We start from the raw sequence: 18,994 nt of genomic DNA on the forward strand, positions 1-18,994 counted from the left end.
TTACCTTTACAGATCGTGTGGTATGAATTAAAGCATTTATTGTGGACAGAACGTTTGCATTTCAAACATTTCTCTCTCCATATCCCTTTCAAAGATCACTAGGGTTAAATGTAAAAGTGAACCGAGGAGAGCATTTAATAGCCAGATGATGTCACAGGAGACTATTGAATGAACCAACTGGTGGCACCAACAGCACCAGAGGACACCTGCACTCTACTCTGTACTCAGTTCACTACATATTAACTGGGTGTTGGCAGAAGATTATGTCCTGTTCTCTAAAAAAGGAAGGAGGATGATGAACAGCTTCTTCTGTACAATCTGTCCTAGATGTGAATCCCAATGCTGTGGACTTATCTATTCATCAGTGTAACACCCAGAGCCACGGTTGATGGGGATCTAAATGACAATAATACGTTGTATATGCCCCTCCTTTCACTGGTCAGGCAGCTCCACAGAGTCTCTGGCAACTGTTACTCACAAAACCCTAATTATAGAAAAGAAAAACGCAACTCTTCTTATAAGCAAATGTTTGTATTTATTTCATATCTATGACTTCAGACACAGGCAGATGTTACTCCTACTGAGTCTCTAGATGAATCGTTTAAGAAGTTGTGTGCCACATTTTTTGAAATCACTAATCTGTCAGTTTGGTAAATAACAAAAGCGTGTGTGTGCGCGTGTGTGTGCGCGTGTGTGTGCGTGTCTGTGTGTGTTTATGCTTCACTGTGTTTGAGCACATGTTTAATATGTCCTTTAACAATGGTCGGTGCTCTCAACAGGTTCCTTCAGAGGCTGAGGTTCCTCCAGGCTGAACATGAGCGTAGGCTCCCTGCTCATTGGCAGGTGATGTTGCCAGTTTCTGTTCACAAGCGGAGCCCTTGGCGGGGCACTTGGCGGGGCACTTGATGTACTTCCAAGTGGGTGCACCGTCTCCTGGTGAGGAGGTGGAGTGAGGCAGAACTCCTCTTTCTCCTGCTGCTGCAGGTGTCTGAGGATAGCTTTGGACAGGAAGTGAGGGTCTTCCTCATGCTCATCTACAAGAAGAAGAAAAGGAAGATGAAGAAGACGACGACATGATTCATCATTTTTATTGTTTTGGTTAAGCTCACTTTTTTTCAAAAGACAGTCATGCATAACTTAACGGGCATTCAGGGCATAGGCATCCTGACTCACAAAATGTTGCTGAAAAGAACCTCATTTACAAAGAACCACTAAATGACCACAATCATACACAAAACAACCACTTAATGATTACAGAGAGATGCTAAATGACTAAAAATACAATCAAAAATATACACATACCCACTACAGTTACAAACTTCGATTACACACTGTGCAGCATAAAGTGGCTGTGTTTCAAAACCTTTTTTGAATAAATTGCTAAAGAATCCTCACACATGCTTGTCTTACCATTCAGCAGGATGAGTTTGTAGCGGTTGCGACACTCCAGAGAGTGCTCCAGGATGTCCTGCAGGGTCCTGTAGAAGAGCAGGACCTGCTGCCGGCGCTCAGGCTCCCCGAAACCAGCACTGCTCTCCCGGGACATGCTGTGCAGCGTCAGCAGAGGCGTTGCATACTCCACCACACACTCATGGACCTGTTTACACACACACACACACACACACACACACACACACACACACACACACACACACACACACACACATTTAGAGATAGATACATTACATTGAAAAATAATCCTTTAAAAGGTCCTGAAACTCTGGAAACCAGAAATGTGGGTTTGCCATGTTTGGCGTATACGGTAGATGGTGCTCTTACTGTGCCTTACTAAATTAGCTTTTTAGTTCTCAGGTTTAACCAGCAGGTGGCACCAATGCTGTGCTATAGAAGGGAAACAGCATGCTGGAGGTGACGTACTCTACTCTGTTGGTGTTTTTGGGGGGGATCTCAAAGTACAAATCACTTGTGATAAAAAGGCGTCACAAGTCAGTATTTATTTAATATTCTCAACGTTGCCTTCAAGACAAGAGGACAAAAGTTTTTTATGGTGTTATGTTTAGAGTGAAATAAAGTCCAGTAACTCATATTAGTTTGAAAATCATGCTCAGATCAGATTTAAAAAATTTTTTTTTTACAATAAACAATGTAAAAATATTTCACGGCAAGTTAAAGTCCTGCATTTAAAGTGTTACTTAAGTAAGTAATAGAAAATAATAATCAGAAAAAAAGTTGACTTAAAGTGAGGCTATGCAACCATGCCTAAACAACAGCCACTGTGGCCACATGTGACACTTACGTAACAAGAAGGGCACTCTGAGTGCAGAACTCAACCTCGCGCTAATGCAGTGTGCATTTCCCAAGTAGGGAAATCATTTTTGTGATTATTAGGTCACCACATGTATGCATCACAAATGCCCCGTCAATGTACAATAATATGTGTATCCGCCCCATGATTGGGATCCACGCTAAGATTTATTGGGTTCTTCCTTCTATACTACACCCTTCCATCAAGTTAGATGAAAATCCAGCCAGTAGTTTTTCCATAATCCTGCTGATAAACAGACCAACATTCTTGGTGAAAGTACTAATGGTAAATGCACAGTAACAGTAGCAGCAGAGAAGAGCTATCAAGTCTGCAAAATGACTCATTAACGTCCGCTAATACAGTAATATCTATGTTTTGAGTTCTGAGTTTTCTAACGTTAGTCACCAGACGCAGTAAAGCTGTAAGTTGTAAATTCCTGAGTGCACCTAATTGAGAAAAGGTTTGTTTTATTGCTGATAAATTGTACTTTTCATATGTAAAAAGGAATAATTAGTTATTTGTTCTTCCTAAAGTTACATAGTCTGGCTTTAAAGTATCAAAAGTAGTAGTAGTAGGACATTTTACCACTGATGCATTAAGATGTAGCCAAACAGTTTCATGTTCTAGCTGGTCTTATTTATAATGAGCTGCAATTATTAGCTGATGTATTGAAAATGAATTGGAAACTATTTCGACATTATCTTGTTGATGTTATCCAGAGCAATGTCTCCAAATGTTTTTCTCAGTTTTATATAACTGTAATATGAATGTCTTTGGGTTTTGAACCGATGGTCGGACAAAATGTGTCATATAAATGATTTCCCTCTAGAATGTAGTAAAGTATTAACCTGACTCTGTCAGATGGATTGATTTGCATGATTCTTATTTGCTCTGCATGTCCATCTGTAAACTCTTGTTTGGAGATCTTTTGGGAAGGGGCGAAAATACTGGTTGCTGATTGGATAAACCACCTGTCTATCACCAACATATGGGCCAAATCAACCAATCAGATCAAGGAAGAGTTTGACGTACTAACATAGCATCGAGGCAAAGCTCAGAAAGTAAACAACATGTCAGTAAGGGGCATTTGCTGTTTGTTTAACGCAAATGTACGGATAAAAGGCACAATTTCAGGTGCCTGGTTCATATTCCAACAAAAGGATCCAAGAGAAAAAAGTGTTAGCGAGCGGCTAAGAGAATAAGGGCTACCGTTGTCTGAAGATGTGTCTAGATCAGGTCAGATCTGCATGTGTTGTGCCACACTTAAACCCGCCTCAAAACCTGCAAACGGCTACACTTTTTCTCCGTTGCACATAACCAGACTGATCTGCGAGTGAAATACAATGGAGCTTGCAAGATCAGGATGATCTCACGAGGCTAGTAAAGAATAAAGTAGAAGAAAATGGACTTAAGTACAGTATGGTTTACCTGTGTAAATGTCAAAAGTCAAACCTTTATCATCACATTATTCATCTTATTATCTGTAAAATAACATCAATCTGGCCATGACTTTGATATAATTGTTGGCTATTTATGTATCCCAAACTTGCTTTCCTGGTCTAAACTACAGAGATGCCTCTGAGTGCAATCATTGTTAGATTTGCTACATCAAACATGTTGGATATGGAGCACATTGACATGCTATCATGAAATATGGAAGAAAATAAACAGCCCCTTGAGTCTGTCACTTTACTGTGACTCTCTCTCTCTCTCTCTCTCTCTCTGTTGCATTTTAGCTGTGCAGTCTTTACAAATCTGATCAAAGGAGAAAATGTCAACACAAAGTCTTTTAACTCACACAAGACTTACAGCACAAGTGGCTCAGTGGCATTCAAACTGCACGTTCTCTGATTACCTTATTTAATGTGGAGTCAATAGTTGCTGAGAGACTGAATATTATATAATGTATAATATTTCAGAAAATAATCTGCTTCAGATTATTGTTATCTGCTTAAAATGTGAAGGGTAACTTCATCTGTTTCTAGTTCAATTTAAGATCTATAGCTTAAAATAATTCAAAAGAATACGCCTACAGGTTTGTGAGTGACAGGAGACATGTCTCTGGCGTTTCCTCGCCTTTTTCAAATGCATGCTGGGACAATTTCACAGTCACTTTCGACTCTAAATAGAACAGAGAATGGCTGGATGGCAAAAAGCAACGTATACTCATACAACGGTTGGCATGATATCCTACGAAAAGTTAATTTATGTTATTTTTCGTGCATAATCATAAACATGAGACATCACTGCGCCTGCTTGGTAAGGTTTAGGAAAAATATGTATGTTTTTTACATAAATTACAAAAGTTAAACTATTACATGGGTTATATACAAATGAAAATATCAGTAAGACCAATGAATACGATCAAAATTCTGGTATAATCTAAATCTACCTGCATTATAATCTATTGTTTTAAAGCCCCGCCTACCTTCCCATGTTCGTCCGATACTCTGTAGACACTGTGTTTGTAGACCCTCCCTCGTACTCCTGCCCTGTCTATCTCATTGTTGGGCAGGTTGTCATAGAAACAGATGTTGTCGTCCTCTTCCTCCAGCTTGTGCGAAATGTTGGCATTGAGAGGTATGAGGATGAGGAGCTTCCTCGAGCCACGACCCCAGGAGGAGCCGTTGGTCTGATGGGTGGCACGAAATGCTGCAATGGCATTCTCCAAATCTGAATGGGAACACACACACACACACATCACACACACACTGCCATTATACAAGCTGCCTATACAACCCAGCATGTGACTGGTTGGGCTCGTGTGTACGTCTATACACTTCGGTGCTTGGCGTAAACCATATAACAGCAGGAAAAAGGCTAAGTTGGATTTTTTTTTGCTGTCCATAGGGTGGTTGGTAATCCGCAGTCTCATGTTGTCCAGCTTGTTGATGATTGTTGAAAAAGACACTATAGGTAAAGCAAGTTTATGTGGCGCCACACTAAGGCGGACTGCAGCAAGTCAATCCAGCGACCTGTCAGTTCCAACACAGATCACAGATTCTCAGTTACATTTTTGAAGACATTTCGAGGTTACTGTCCATTGTTACTGTCTGTCTGACTGTAAACAATCTTGAAAGGTTCGTCTAAATCATGGAATTCATGCACACGGTGAAATTCTGCCCACTATGTTTTTCGAAGCATGTGGCCGGGAGCTACTCTGGAGATCAAAATTAGAGAACAAAGTATTAATACTTGATTTATTCTGAAAATATTGATATTTTTTAGTGTCCAAAATTTGATAGAATATCAGATGTGGCTATACCACTGCTGTACTAACATGTTTTTATGTTTAATAACCAAGGCACTTCAACAAAAACCTTTATTTTGTGGGTAAAAAGTGAGCAAAATTAGAGAACACCTTCTGATCCCTCCCAGTTATTGGTGTTAATCTGGCACCTGGTGACAATTCACTTAATTGTTGGACACAACCTTTTTATCTGAAGCTCCCCTGGTTACTTTGCAAGATGGGTTGGGTATTCCAAGTCTGTGATTTCAAGAATATTGAAACTTTACAAGGACACAGATTCATTCAAGTCCCTCAAAAAGGCCGGTCGTCCACGTAAAACAAGTGCACGGGAGCACAGGGTTGTGTGAAGACTCTTAATGGGGAATCGGTTCAACACTGCAGCTGGAGTTTCTCGCCAGTTCAATGCTGAACAGGGCAAGGATCTGTCTCTGCACACAGTGTCTCATCGTTTAAAACTTTTTGGACTGAGGCTTACAAAGCAAATACTGGCCGAAGGTAGATTAGGTCATTGGTGTTTTGCTAAATGGCATTTTCCTCCACAGGTGAGCCCTGGAAAAAAGCTAATTCTGAGACAGAATCATAAGTCCAGGTGTGAACTGTCAGAGGGTAAACACAATAAGGACAATCACGGGCGGAGTGGGACACAAAAATCCACTGGGACAATTCTGACTGCATCGGCCCACAAAGGGCCCAACCCATCCCCTCCATCCAGGAGAGGGGGGTGTCTGGGTGTGTGTGTGTGTGTGTGTGTGTGTGTGTGTGTGTGTGTGTGTGTGTGTGTGCAGACCTTGATATGACGACACCGCCCCATTGAGGGGGAACTTTGAAGAACTCAGCTCAAATGTTTTGCTGATTCTCACCAATGTCAAAGCTTGAGTTAAGTGTTTTCCTGTCCACTCACCTGCGTCACTAGTTGACGCCTGGTTGTTTCGGAATAAATCTGTGATTTTTGACCATTTTGATGCACTGTCCTCCAGCATCCACTTCTTCTTCATTCTGGCCTTTTCTGTAAGAAAATCCTCTACTCCAACCTTGGCCTCTTTCTGTCTGTCTGACAGACACTCATTCATCCCCATTCGTTCATTGGATAAACGTGGAGCAATCATTGGAGCGACACGCTGTTCCCATTTCCTATGAGGCTTTGCTCCGACCATTCTACATTAATTTATGAACAAAAAGACAAATTCAACCGTTGGCCATTTTATATTTGTGGTCATGAAAGTTATGTAACGACTGAATCTAAATAATTAGATGAAGATAGGAGGCTAAACAAAGTCAGTAGGCTGGATTAATGAGAGTGAGTGTGACACTGTAGCAACCATGAGTGAGATGTAGAGACACAACAAGTGTTAGATAAAGTGGTTGGACTCTCCATGTCTATGGTTTATAGAGATTTCTGAGATTTTCACAGGAACGCGCTTGATTCTGAAGAGTTTGAACTCAATGGGCCGGTCATGAACATCACACGGCTGTGCAGGGCAGTCTACCGGCTGGTTCATTGACCTTATTGGTCACCGGCTGACCCGGAAATCTCCTGGTTTTCCGGATGGCCACTCTGCCCCTAAGGACAATAACCTTTCCACTAATGCCAAGATCTCAGTTTTATCATCTGCAGCATTCTTATTAAAAATGGCACAAACTGTACTAGTTTTGTGTTTATAATACATACAGTGGTCCCACTGTATGTATTATAACACATACACTGTGTTACGCTTCAATATTACAGACTGATGCATGAAAGAATACACAGACAAGTTCTCATACTTTTACTCTAGTAGAAAGTCTGATGTGGTACTGCAACTTTTACTAAAGCACATTTTGTCTTTTTTTGTACTTTTACTTACTGTATGTACAGTGTACTTCCTCAACCATTGTAATTATATATGGCAGAAAGTGGTACTACAGTGCTGTTACAGTCATTCTCGACTGCAGTGAGTGATGTTGCAGAGTATGAGAAAAAATGTTTTTTTGAACGTGTAAAAGAAAGAAAAGATGTTCTAGTAGAAGCCAAACATACAAGTATGAACCTGAAAATTAGCATAATGAGAGCAAACTGGTATTCAAATGATCAAGTGTATTTTGAAATGTTTGATGTTACTGACGTGGCAGCACCAGTCGCAGGTAGCCCAGGTAGAAGGACCAGGCTAAGCCGTGGGCCACGTTCATCTTCCTCTCCTCGCAGATGTCTGACATCTCCACCTCAGAAGGACCCTGCACACCAACCACAGAAACAGCCAGAAGGATGTCAAAAACACCTCACCTCTGCCTAGAACACCCATGAGAAGGTGTCAGGCAAAAGTAAAGCTGCCCTTTCCTATGTTGGCCGAATATATTTTGTTTTATAATTCAGTGTAAAGGCAGGGGACAGAGACAGCTACACCCAAGCTTGAGCTGGATTTGAATCTATAATGCTCCCAGTTTCTATAAAGAGTGTGAGGGAACAGTGAGCACTGTTCAGAATTATACAGCGATTTAGCCATTCTTGCTGATGAAGACGTATTTTGAGCCTATTTTTACACAGAAATGCCACATCAATTATAATCAACTGGTGCTTGAGGACGTGTTCTTACAAAGGGACTATTCTGTCTGAAGCAGTGCTCTCAAGCTAAGACTATGTTTCTATGTTTCACTTCTTCCATGGCACTCTGAGCTTTAACAGTATATTTTATAAGTTTATAAGTGTCAAAGTCAATTTTATAAATGAATCAGGACTGTGAAGAGAGAGTGTTTCCCTTTGGGCTGTTTTCCCAGTTGTCCAGGACAGAAAGTGCTTTGAGCTTGTAGCCTATGTAAAGATATTTTCGACTAATGTACAGTTCACTTTTAAAGTACATTTACTGTGTACTCACTCTACCATCTGAGTGATGAGTTTTATCTCACCAGTGCTGAAAATAGGGAAAATGTGAGCTTAACGTGTTATTAGCTGATTAGTGTTAGCTTGCTGTTAGGAGATACCTAAGTTCCCCGGGTCCTATGTTCCCTGCTTTCTATGTGACCGGGGAACATCAGACTCTTTTTTTAAAAAGAGGTCTGATGTTCCCCGCTTTTCCCCCAAAAAGTCCTATGTTCCCTGTTTTTTTGTGACCTTCACTGAAAGGGTCCTGTGTTTCCTGTCCGTTATTTTTTCCTCAATCAGTGCCGAATTCCCCGGCAAATAGGCCTATGTAGACCCTGAGTGGGGAACATAGGGGTAACCCAGTGTTGGCTAGCTAAAGTGTATTCTTTGTTGCTGCCACAAATGCGTCTAAGAGACGTTAGCCTGTGTTAGCTGAAGACTGTGTGTGTTATGGTGTTCAGTTCAAGTACAAAAAATCTGTCACTGGAATTCCCCCTTTTATATTTAATAAATAATAACTTTATCAATATATTATGATATATTGACCACCAAACTGGAAATCCCTGGTTTTTCATTTCAGAAATCTGGTCACCTTATATTTCAGTTTCCTGTGAGAAACCTATCAAAAGACAGTGAAGGACAGACAATAGTATCATGTCTTAACTGTTGAAAATAGTTGGTTGCTAAACTATTGCCCCTATAAACTTGCCTGTATTGACCTTTTCACAAATGTAAACATAAACATTCTAAATCTGTCCTAGTGACAGGAAGTTACCAAGGACCAAGGCTGTTGCCTAGCAATGGAATTCTATTGAAAAGGATTCGCCTGGATTTGTAATGAACTGAACTGAACAGTTGATGATGCATTCACTTACTGTTGTACGTACTGACGTGCATTTGAGCAGTGATGCTTAGAGACGGGCAAGAAAGAATACATGATCTTTTAACTGAACTTCACAAAACAGGTTGAGTCTATGAAGTGACACGTGATCTCCACCTCTGGTAAACAGGGAGGCAGGTTAAATAAATGTTAGGATACCCACTGCAGGCTCTAATGATAGCTCAAAACATTTAAATACTGGCTGCCCATAGTTGTGCTCACCCAACTTTCAGCAAACTTCAACATGTAACTTGATAAATGACGGTGAAATTCAGTATGTGAACGACATCTGAGATGAGATGTTATGCACTTGCGACAGTTTTTTACCAATCACCCCAGAACTCTCTTTTTTTTCAAAGCCACATCAGAAACAGTTTTCTGAGGAGGTGACAGGCAGCTTAACAGACACTGAATGACACTGCTTAGTTTGTAACATAGGGTATTTTTCGGAAACTAATGTAATAATAAATTGTTTTCTTAGAGTTGCTGTATGCTGCAGTATAAACAAGATTGATAGATACAAGTTTATTGCTAAGTGCTAAAGTGCTAAAGTATTAAAGTGCTAGGGTTATTGCATATCACCCTATTGCACAAGTTTATATATTTCATGTATGTGAATATATCTGGGCGTGGTCTATTAAGAAGGAACGTATCTGTCTTTTTTGTGTTTCAGTGCAGTGGAAGGGAAAAACAAATACGTTGGCGTTTGTTTGTCAGGCGTGGACCTCACCAGGACCCCCAGGCTTTTGAACAGCGCGTAAAGGGCAGAGGCCAGGATGAGGAGTTCCCAGCATTGGCTCTTGTGTGGCAGAGGATGTCCGACCAGATAGAGCAGAAGGCCTGCCAGCCCTGCAGCCAGCAGGGTCTTTCCCCCCAAACCACAGGCTGGCAGCACATGGCTCAGCAACCCTCGGCCTCGATACCTGGTCAAAAACAGAGGATACTGCTGTCTCTGTTACCTGCCAACTGCGACTGGAAACAAGACTAATTAGAGCGGTGAGAGTGAGCCACGACAATAAACACTGAGTGCTCTGTTGAGGGGAAGGAAACTGCAGAGTCAGGGCATAGTTCTCTGTGGGTTTCACCCTATGAGCCACACCTTTTACATTATAGTCATTTGATGCATTGCTAATATAAAAGTATTGATTGAAGCAGCTTTAAGTAATGCTAAAGAAAGTCAAATAAAACTTTAGTGCGTCCTAAGGCTGGATGTGGCTAACACCGATTAGCTTGTGACATTACGGTGAAGGCAACAACTTTTTTAACCATAAAACTGCTCAAAAAAACACCTACCCTCTGATTTAGCATGATAAGAGTCCCTACACATAAAAATTAGCACTGACGATGTACTTAGTTAACCCAGAGTTTATTAAAAGAGTGTTTTGAAAGACTTACCAACTGGCCCCTGTACCAGCTCCTCTCATAGTAAAGTCCATTCAAGTCGATTATAAAAGTCAATCCAAAAGGAAGGAGCCCATTGGTGCTTTGTTTTCTGTGTAAGGAGTCTTCTCATGCTACTACAGAGATTTGGTGTTATTTTGAGCAGTATTAGTGGTTAGAAAAGACGTTTTAATGCCTTCACCATGTTGCCCCGTGCTAATCAGTGTTAGCCACATCTGGCCAGTGACTCTTCCGGATTTTTATTCCTTAATAGTTGTTACACAAAAAAAAATGTCTCGATGGCTTTTTTGATGTATGTAAGTGCCAAAAAAGACCATGGGATTAATTTAAACTGGAATTACACTTTAAAATGTTATTTTACCGATTTTTCCAAACCCAAACACACCAAAACCCTTTCTCTCACCTCGTATTTGACTGGTGCAGCAGCTCCTCTGCTAGCAGACAGAGCCCGTGCAGCAGAGGACCAAGGGTCAGAATAAGCATTACCATGGCAATCCATCCAAATAACCTTTTAGGAGACAGAAACATGATGGCTCCTATTGTAACGGCAGCCAGCGCCCCAGCACACACCTTAGGCAAAGTCCCACGGGGCCGAGGGATGAGAGCGTCCTGTTCTTGGAGGCACTGCATCTGTCAGGGGACCCAGTGCCACAGGGTGCTTTAATAAAACCAGATGTAATTCTCTTTCTCTTTTTAAATCTGACTTTCTGCCATTTTCAATTGTGTCCAGTTCTTTTTATTTTTCAATATTCCTCCTACAAATTTCAAGCAGTCATCACCAAATTTGTTACAAAAGAAAATATGAATCTTTTCTTACTATTGATGTTCCATACAGGTTTGATATAGCTACTGTTTTAAGTCTTCTCAAATGCTGAGTGCAGGGCTTATATTAAAAACAAATGTTTTAATGTCGTATCTCCTGACAACTGACAAAATAACTTAAAATCACAACACATCGGTTACAGTTCTTCAAAGGGTACTGACTGTTGCTGTTTGTAGTAGGTTTTGTTCATAAATGCTGGATTTCGGGGCTTATTGTTGTTTGGAAGATCAAAGCTAAGCTAATATAGGCTAAGTCAATACAGCTTCTGGGGCCTTGTATCTAACGTTAATTATAGCTCTTAGTATATCAATAAAGTATTATGGGTTGTCCTTCGGTATTTTATCCATATAGACCTTTTCACATATGTAAACATAAACATTTTAAATGTGCCCTAGTTTATTTCCTGTTGCAGTTCATGTGTATGACATAAGCTGACAGGAAGTTAACAACGGCCAAGGCTGTTGCCTAGCAATGGAATTCTGTTAAAAAGGTCTATAATAATGTTACCCTGTCACTAACGTTATCTGAATGTTTACCATAGCTATGACACAAAACAACAAGCTAGTGTTTCAACAACAATAAGCCATAAATATAGAATTCGGCACTTTTGAACAAAACCAATCACAACAGTCAAACACCTCAGGACCAGAACGATGTGTTGTCACAATTTTAAATATCAAATAGGAAACACGAATGCCTCTCCGACAAAGCACCATCCTCATAGGCGCTTTTATGGGGCGTTCCAGTTGTACTCGGATCACAATGCAGTTAAAATAAATCATCCATTTATGTCTTTACGATTTATGTCTTCACAGGCAACGTCAGAATCAAACGACTACAGCTGTGTTCAATGAAAACTGCCATTACACCAGACATGTACATGTTTATGTTTGCTTTCAGAGTTTTTAATTCTTGTTTGATTTTCTGATAGGAACTGTGTATAATTATTGTGCATAACTGTAAATAAACATTTTTTTTTTTTTACAAATTAACTTAAACTGTGTTTCTCTGTTGATTAAGCACACTAAATAAGACATGTCTCTTTAGAAAAGTTGGTAATTTTGACAAAAAACAACAACAATGAAATACACAAATTCTAAAATCACAACATTTTTTAAAGCATGCAAGAAGTGGTGCCGGTTCTAGACCAGCAAAGAGTGAGTGCTGCTCTCGAACCAGTTTTCCTGGCCGAGAGCCAGTCCTTGGGCTGTGGAAACAGGAAGAACTGGGACAAGATTGGGCACCGGCTCTGAACCGGCCCTTAAATACTTCTTTTCGACCAAGACATTTTAAAATGAAATACTCAAAACCGCCCCTCTGTAAGTTCACTCTAGAGTAGATGTATCCAGGTGAAAACACCAGTGTCACAGTCATGGCTGATAAGCAATCGGTAAAAAAAATAATCTGTAAACAGTAAAAAGCAGAATATAATAAGTTAACAAACAGATATCGATATTACACAGATGAGGTAAATGTACTGCACAGTAGTAATAATGTATTATTAAGTGTATACTAATAGTAGATTCAGTTTAATATGGATAGAAGATAAGATGCTGCCAGTGTACACAGGAGTCTTATCTAGCAGGGCACGGTTGTCAAAAGTGCATTTCAAAACTAGATAAGAAAGATAAAAGTATGGAGGAACTCACCTTGGTAGCTTTGCTGGGATCCAGACTACAGCTATTAGCTTTGTCTTCTGTTTTCCTTCTGCCTCTCCACGCCCTATCTCTCTCCATCCCTACAGTCACCTCCCAACGCTTTCACTTTCAGTTACCAATAAATTCTCATTAAATTTGCCTTTAAACCAGTGTCACCCGAGAACATGAGCATCACGGTAAACAGAGGGAGTGTGAGGAAGCAGAAATTAAGTCAAAGGTTCTTGAAAGAGGAGGAAGTCCTCTCCATATAACTATTATTATTATATAACAATACTTTTTTGTCAAGTTGGCTTCCAGTTAAATTGTCAGTGCCAATTATTTCACAATAGAATAGATGCAGTTGTGTTGTAGTGGTCATTTTGTGCCCCCTTCGTTTAGATATCAAAGTGAAAAAAAAACAACCATCCTCTAAAATAATGTTCCCTTATTTGTTATGATGATAGTGGTGGTGGTCTGTTATATTATATATATTATATAGTATATATATATACCATCAAGAGGTGTGTCACATGCACAAATTCACTGATTTTGGTGAAAATGTTGTCTCCTCTGATGTAATTTAACATTTTATTAGGGTTAGGGGTCAGGTTTAGGCGGTAGTGTTAGGGTCTACATAGGCCCTCCTAGCTATGGATTCCGCACTTATTGTGCAAAAAATAACAGACCGGGGAACATAGGACCCTTTCCGTGACAAGCGGGGAACATTGGACCCTTTTCTTAAAAAAGTCTGATGTCGTATGTTCCCCAGTCACATACAAAGCGGGCAACATAGGTACACTCCCCTGCTAACTGCTAACTGCTGTCAGCTAGCTGAGCATAGGATATATGTAATCATAGCAAATGCATACAGTGAATTACTCTCTAAGACTGTGTAGGTGCCAAATCGCAAAAGAATACCAGTTCTTGTATAATGCTGCCTTAAAATGCAGTATTAATTGCAAAAAAGTGTTTATCATTATATTTGTTTCATGCACAGCTTTTGCATTCCTGCTGCTACGATAAGAGAAGCTGGATATGTTACCGTTATTTTCACTTTTAGCTAGCGCTAACATCATCCATTTCAACTGTTTATCCATTAACTAACATTATTAGCTATTAAACGATTATTTATTGCTTTTAGCTAATAATTGTTTTGTTTTTCTTACAGTTTATCCATTAATTATTTTAAGCTAATTTGAACTGTTTTGACATTACTTTTTAGAACGCTAACTGTTTCAACAACTAGGCTAACATCGGTTTTGATACACTCTCAATTGCACCATGTGGCGTTCAGGTTTTGTAACTGATTCCATATCATTTTTAATTTTATTTTTTCCATTTAACTAAGCTACTCCACCAACTTTCAGAGATCTCAGGCCTGTAAATTCAGGCAGACCACAACCAGTTGCTGTAAGTACCTAATTGTTACTTCTTACTACTTACTGCAGTGGTTTCCAAGCTGGGGGTTCCTTGACAAGAGGTCAAACGTGTGTGTGTGTGTGTGTGTGTGTATATGTGTGTGTGTGTGTGTGTGTGTGTGTGTGCGCATGTGTGTCCAAGTTCAGTGCTAACGAAAAAAAGGCTCGCTGTCCATACCAAAGGTTCATGCATATTTTATTCAAGAGTAAAAAAGTGGATCATCCCATGGGGCATGCTTACAGTGTTAGTGACTGGGGAGTCAAAACAGAAAGAAAGCAGAGAGAGAGAGAGAGAGAGAGAGAGAGAGAGAGAGTGAGAGAGAGAGAGAGAGAGAGAGAGAGAGAGAGAGAGAGATGGAGAGTGAGAGAGAGCATAAATAGTAAAAGAGAGAGAAAAAGAGAGAGAAAGTAAGAACCGTGGCACAATTTCTATGGCACAGGGTCTCCCAGGGGGTTCACCTCTCCCAAAGAAGCACAACAAGATCAACCAAGGAGCAACGCAACATGAAGAGCAACCAGCAGAGAGAGAGCTTAAATATTAAGAATAATGTCCATAATAAATAGAATCATAATAATCATAGAATCATAAATATCATCAAATAACAAGAGGAATCATTAAGAATTATGATCAGAGAGAGTACACTTTTTTTCCTTTAAATTGTGACGGCAACACACCGGCTCTTCTGTTAAAATGTGTCTTGCTGCTTTTTGCTTTAAACAGCACGAGTTTTAACCATGCAATCATGCTTTTGGCTGCCTGAATGCCTGTGCCTCTGTATATAGTATGGTCATTCATCAGTACTAGTTTAATATTTGTTTACCGTTATTCATATTTATCGTTAAAAACAACTCCTGTACACCGACAAAGAAGAGAGGAGAGAACGTGGACTTGACACTTTGAATAGAAGCGTACCGTCATTCTGTACAGCGTCAAAAGAAATACAGGTTGTTAAAAAGGAAGAAAAAAAAATGTGAAAAAAAAAAAACCCCAACAAAATATAACACAAAATACAAAAAATAAATTAACATTATGTACAAAATAAATCATACGCTACTCCTCAGTTCATTTATATTAGCCAGAAAAAACAAAATAAAAATCCTACAATAGTGAAACACAGAGCACAAATATAATCTTCACGTTATTATCAAAGAACTTAACTCTGCATGCACTGATGCGTTAATATAAATGCTTTACAAAGACCTTTTCTTGTTATTTTGGCTGCTGCCTTAAACACAAGAGTATGTTTCCTCGGTGAAATATTATTTCCTGCTTTTTAGGCCGGAGATTCCCAGCTATCACTGCTATTTGGTAGTAGACAGCAACGCGGGAAAAAAGTAGGATGTAGAAAGAGAATTAATGGAGTATGACTTCACATTTCAACCCCCCCGACTCCCTCACATACACAAAGCATCCTAAGTCCACTGTACTGCATCTTGCATTTTGTGAACTTATGAATCACGTGTGCAATTAAACCTCTCTATGTTACCTATTTACACGCATCAGGTGGGGAGAAACGCTTTCAAATCTGATACAGGCCCGGTTTTTAAGCCTTAACCGAGAACGCTAACTGGCCCGGGATCAGAGTTTTGGGGGGGAGGATGGAGGATGGATGGGTACAGTGTAGTGCTACAAAAGCAAACGGGAATCTCCTCCCGAGAAGAAACGGACAGCGAGGGCTCAGATTAGTTTGCAGCTGAAATGATCTCCACGGATCTCTCGGCATCAGATGCCAACACCCGCCGCACGTCAAAATTGTTCTCGCTGTCACCTGGCTTATCAGCTCGTGTATGCAAACCAAAACGCATTTTCAAATATAACCACAGGGACATTTACATGTTGAAGCATGTCCACAACTCTATAAAATCAACCTATCGCATGTTTGGTTCCACTTCCTGCTTTGGGATGCAAACAGGAAAAAGAAGCATACATATTTCTACAGCCACCCTGTCCTTGATTGCCCCCCCACCCCACCCCAACCCGTATACTTGACCCCTCCCAACACAAACACACACCACCGACACAGCCACGTCATGCTGACACTGTCAACCAACCAGGGATCCCAAACAAACACGTGAACAGCTGCTCCTCCTGTTTTGCATTGGGGAGTGTTTTTTATAGTTTCTTTCTGTTGTTGTGCAAGTACATGGGAGTTGTAGTTCTCTATATAGGGCTGATCCGCTCAGTGAAGAGACTCAGCCTTTGGTGGTAAAGTCCGGGTACGCTCATGCCTTTACATACAGCTGAGGGCAACGGGAATGGGGTAGGTAATCCTGTGTGTGTGTGTGTGTGTATGTTTATGTGTGTGCGTGTGTGTGTGTGTGTGTGTGTGTGTGTGTGTATAATGCCGCCTGTAGCTTATTCAGTATATGTAATACTGTGTATTTTGTATATATGCCTATGTACACGTATCTATAAATGTGGTACCATATGAGAGTAACTGCAGGTATGTGTCTGGGCGTGTGGGAGAGTATGTCCATCACTGTATATTGCTGTTGCTGTCGGTCCCGTTGGGCTCTCCCATATTCATGCGGCCCATTGACAGGCCCACGCTGTTGACGGCGTCGCGTCGCGGAGGCATCCTCTCGTTGATCCGATCCAGACCTTTGGCCTCCTCGAAACTGCTGATCCGGTGCTGCGGAGAGAAGCCACGAATGGCTGCGGAGACAGGCAGGCACACACACACACACATGCACGCGCACGCGCACACACACACACACACGCACACACACGCACACACACACACACACACACACACACACACACACACACACACACACAAACATACATACATACATACATACATGCACACAGAGTTAATATTTAACAAGACATTAAGTAGAATCTTGTGTATCCAAACCCCCGGGAGCTTTGAAGGAAATATTCAGAGCAACGAAATGGATTTTAGATTCCAAACCTCGTTTTATTCATTTATGAAATCTGCATGTGCACACATTTCCAAAGCATTCACTTTGGTTGAATTCACACTTCAAATGCTTTCAATTGAGCGCACTAGCAAGGACATTTCAATAGATTTGACCCTGACTGTGCTGCTTTAGCAGAGGGAGGTTTTGGGTTCGGATCAACAAGAGTCTCAGTATCATTTGCAAGGTTTTTACACCAATACTGTATGTACACAAACCAGCAAGTGTTCGTCTATTGTCTAAATGCTGAGCTAAGATTAGTGACAGTTTCAGCAAATATCACAAAAACCTATATTTATAAAAGTTACCAACATGCAGCACTGAAACACGTTTTGCTTTTATTCTTCTTTTTGTGTGTAATTCCTCTTCCTTTTAATGAATAACATGCTGGTGCACTCAAAATATTTCTTCACGGGGCACTCTGCCGATACTATTATACAGGTCAGTTTATGTTGTGATCGAGGTTAAATAATTTTAACATTTGAATATATATAAATCTGCTTATTTTCAGAGTTGGATGAGAAGATTATGTCTCTCATGTCTGTGTGGTAAAAGTGAAGCTAGCGCCAGCAGGCCATTAGCTTAGCTTAGCTTCAAACCTGGAAACAGGAGGATTAAAGTTTGCCTACAAGCACCTCTGAAGCTCAAAGTTGAACACACCGTATCACATTTGTTTGATCTACATAAAACCTGCGGTGTGGTTTTGCAAAGTTACATGCTGCATCTATTTTTCTGAAACCACAGGCTTCCTGTAAAAACACAACTTGCCGTCTTTACATTTCTGTTTGTGTGGGTGTTAAAAAAACAACATACAAAATGTTGAACATCTTTAACAGAAGTATGAACAGTTTAGTTTAGTTTAATACTTTAAAAGACAGATGTTTTTGGTTGCATTATGGGAAATGCAGCTGTTTTTGGAGCTGGGCCCAAACTAGGAATTAAAAGTTAAGACATGTACGGCTCTATCGCTTAAGTTTAAACTATTCAGTTGTTTTTTTTTTATCTGTCCCTCAATTTATGGAGGGAGAAAAATAAATTGCGGGACTCAAAGCAATATAAAAGCCGATGCAGAACAACAGCTACTGTCATATTACCTTTACACAAATGCAGCTACTCACAAATATGCCACTGTGCTTCACAGCGGAAAACTAACACCCAGATACAACTGATGTTACATAACAGGAGAACATAACACGAGAGATACCCATAATTTATTTGCGGGAACAAATTATGGACTGTTGTTCAGGACATAAGTTACAAAAACAAAAGCCTACAGTTAACGAAAGCATGCAGAGTAATAACAAAGCTTGTGTACACAGTATACATAATACACGATACACAAATATCATGATCACAATCTGTTCAGTAGCGCAGCAGAACCTGGCAGACCTGTTTATCACAGGAGTCAAGTACAGAACCTGTTATCATCACTGAGGTGACTGAGGTGCTCTACTTAGCTCATGCATCATTTGCTGAAGAAGACCCTGGAATATGGTCAAAAGCCCGGTGAAAAGCTGAGTTTACCACGGATGGAGTTTTAAGGATTCACTTGTAAAAGTAA

General features: G+C 40.3%; 2 protein-coding genes across 3 annotated transcripts in view; both read right to left on the reverse strand.

Annotated features, from left to right (window-relative positions):
- Positions 1–645: 645 nt before the first annotated feature.
- Positions 646–13,123, reverse strand: sting1 (stimulator of interferon response cGAMP interactor 1). 2 transcript variants are annotated; one of them, XM_083915613.1, is made up of 7 exons: positions 13,106–13,123; positions 11,037–11,263; positions 9,963–10,155; positions 7,619–7,727; positions 4,695–4,939; positions 1,411–1,597; positions 646–1,034 (listed from the first exon to the last, which is right to left on the reverse strand). In XM_083915613.1, the coding sequence occupies exons 2-7, from the start codon at positions 11,261–11,263 to the stop codon at positions 754–756; spliced, it is 1,242 nt and encodes a 413-aa protein (XP_083771739.1). In that variant the 5' UTR covers positions 13,106–13,123; the 3' UTR covers positions 646–753. The 2 variants fall into 2 exon arrangements, with proteins under 2 accessions (XP_083771739.1, XP_083771738.1); XM_083915612.1 differs by having other exon boundaries at positions 1,396–1,597.
- A 3,404-nt stretch (positions 13,124–16,527) lies between these two features.
- Positions 16,528–18,994, reverse strand: part of ppp3cb (protein phosphatase 3, catalytic subunit, beta isozyme) — a 34,744-nt gene continuing 32,277 nt past the window's right edge. The window contains exon 14 of the mRNA XM_083915625.1: positions 16,528–17,167. Coding sequence (XP_083771751.1) covers positions 16,989–17,167 — 179 coding nt within the window. The 3' untranslated portion in view covers positions 16,528–16,988. The remainder of the gene's footprint in view (positions 17,168–18,994) is intronic.

The sequence above is a fragment of the Echiichthys vipera genome (assembly GCF_963691815.1).
Source record: "Echiichthys vipera genome assembly, chromosome: 6".
NCBI lineage: Eukaryota > Metazoa > Chordata > Actinopteri > Perciformes > Trachinidae > Echiichthys > Echiichthys vipera.

What these genes read in the sequence shown, in the direction of transcription:
- sting1 (XM_083915612.1), bottom strand. Translation starts at nt 11,263, where the DNA reads ATGCAGTGCCTCCAAGAACAGGACGCTCTCATCCCTCGGCCCCGTGGG. An exon ending in CTGCACCAGTCAAATACGAG is followed by an intron (nt 10,156 to 11,036) that starts GTGAGAGAAAGG and finishes GTTTTTGACCAG; the next exon opens with GTATCGAGGCCGAGGGTTGC. An exon ending in GAATGGTAAGACAAGCATGT is followed by an intron (nt 1,035 to 1,395) that starts GTGAGGATTCTT and finishes TTCTTCTTGTAG; the next exon opens with ATGAGCATGAGGAAGACCCT.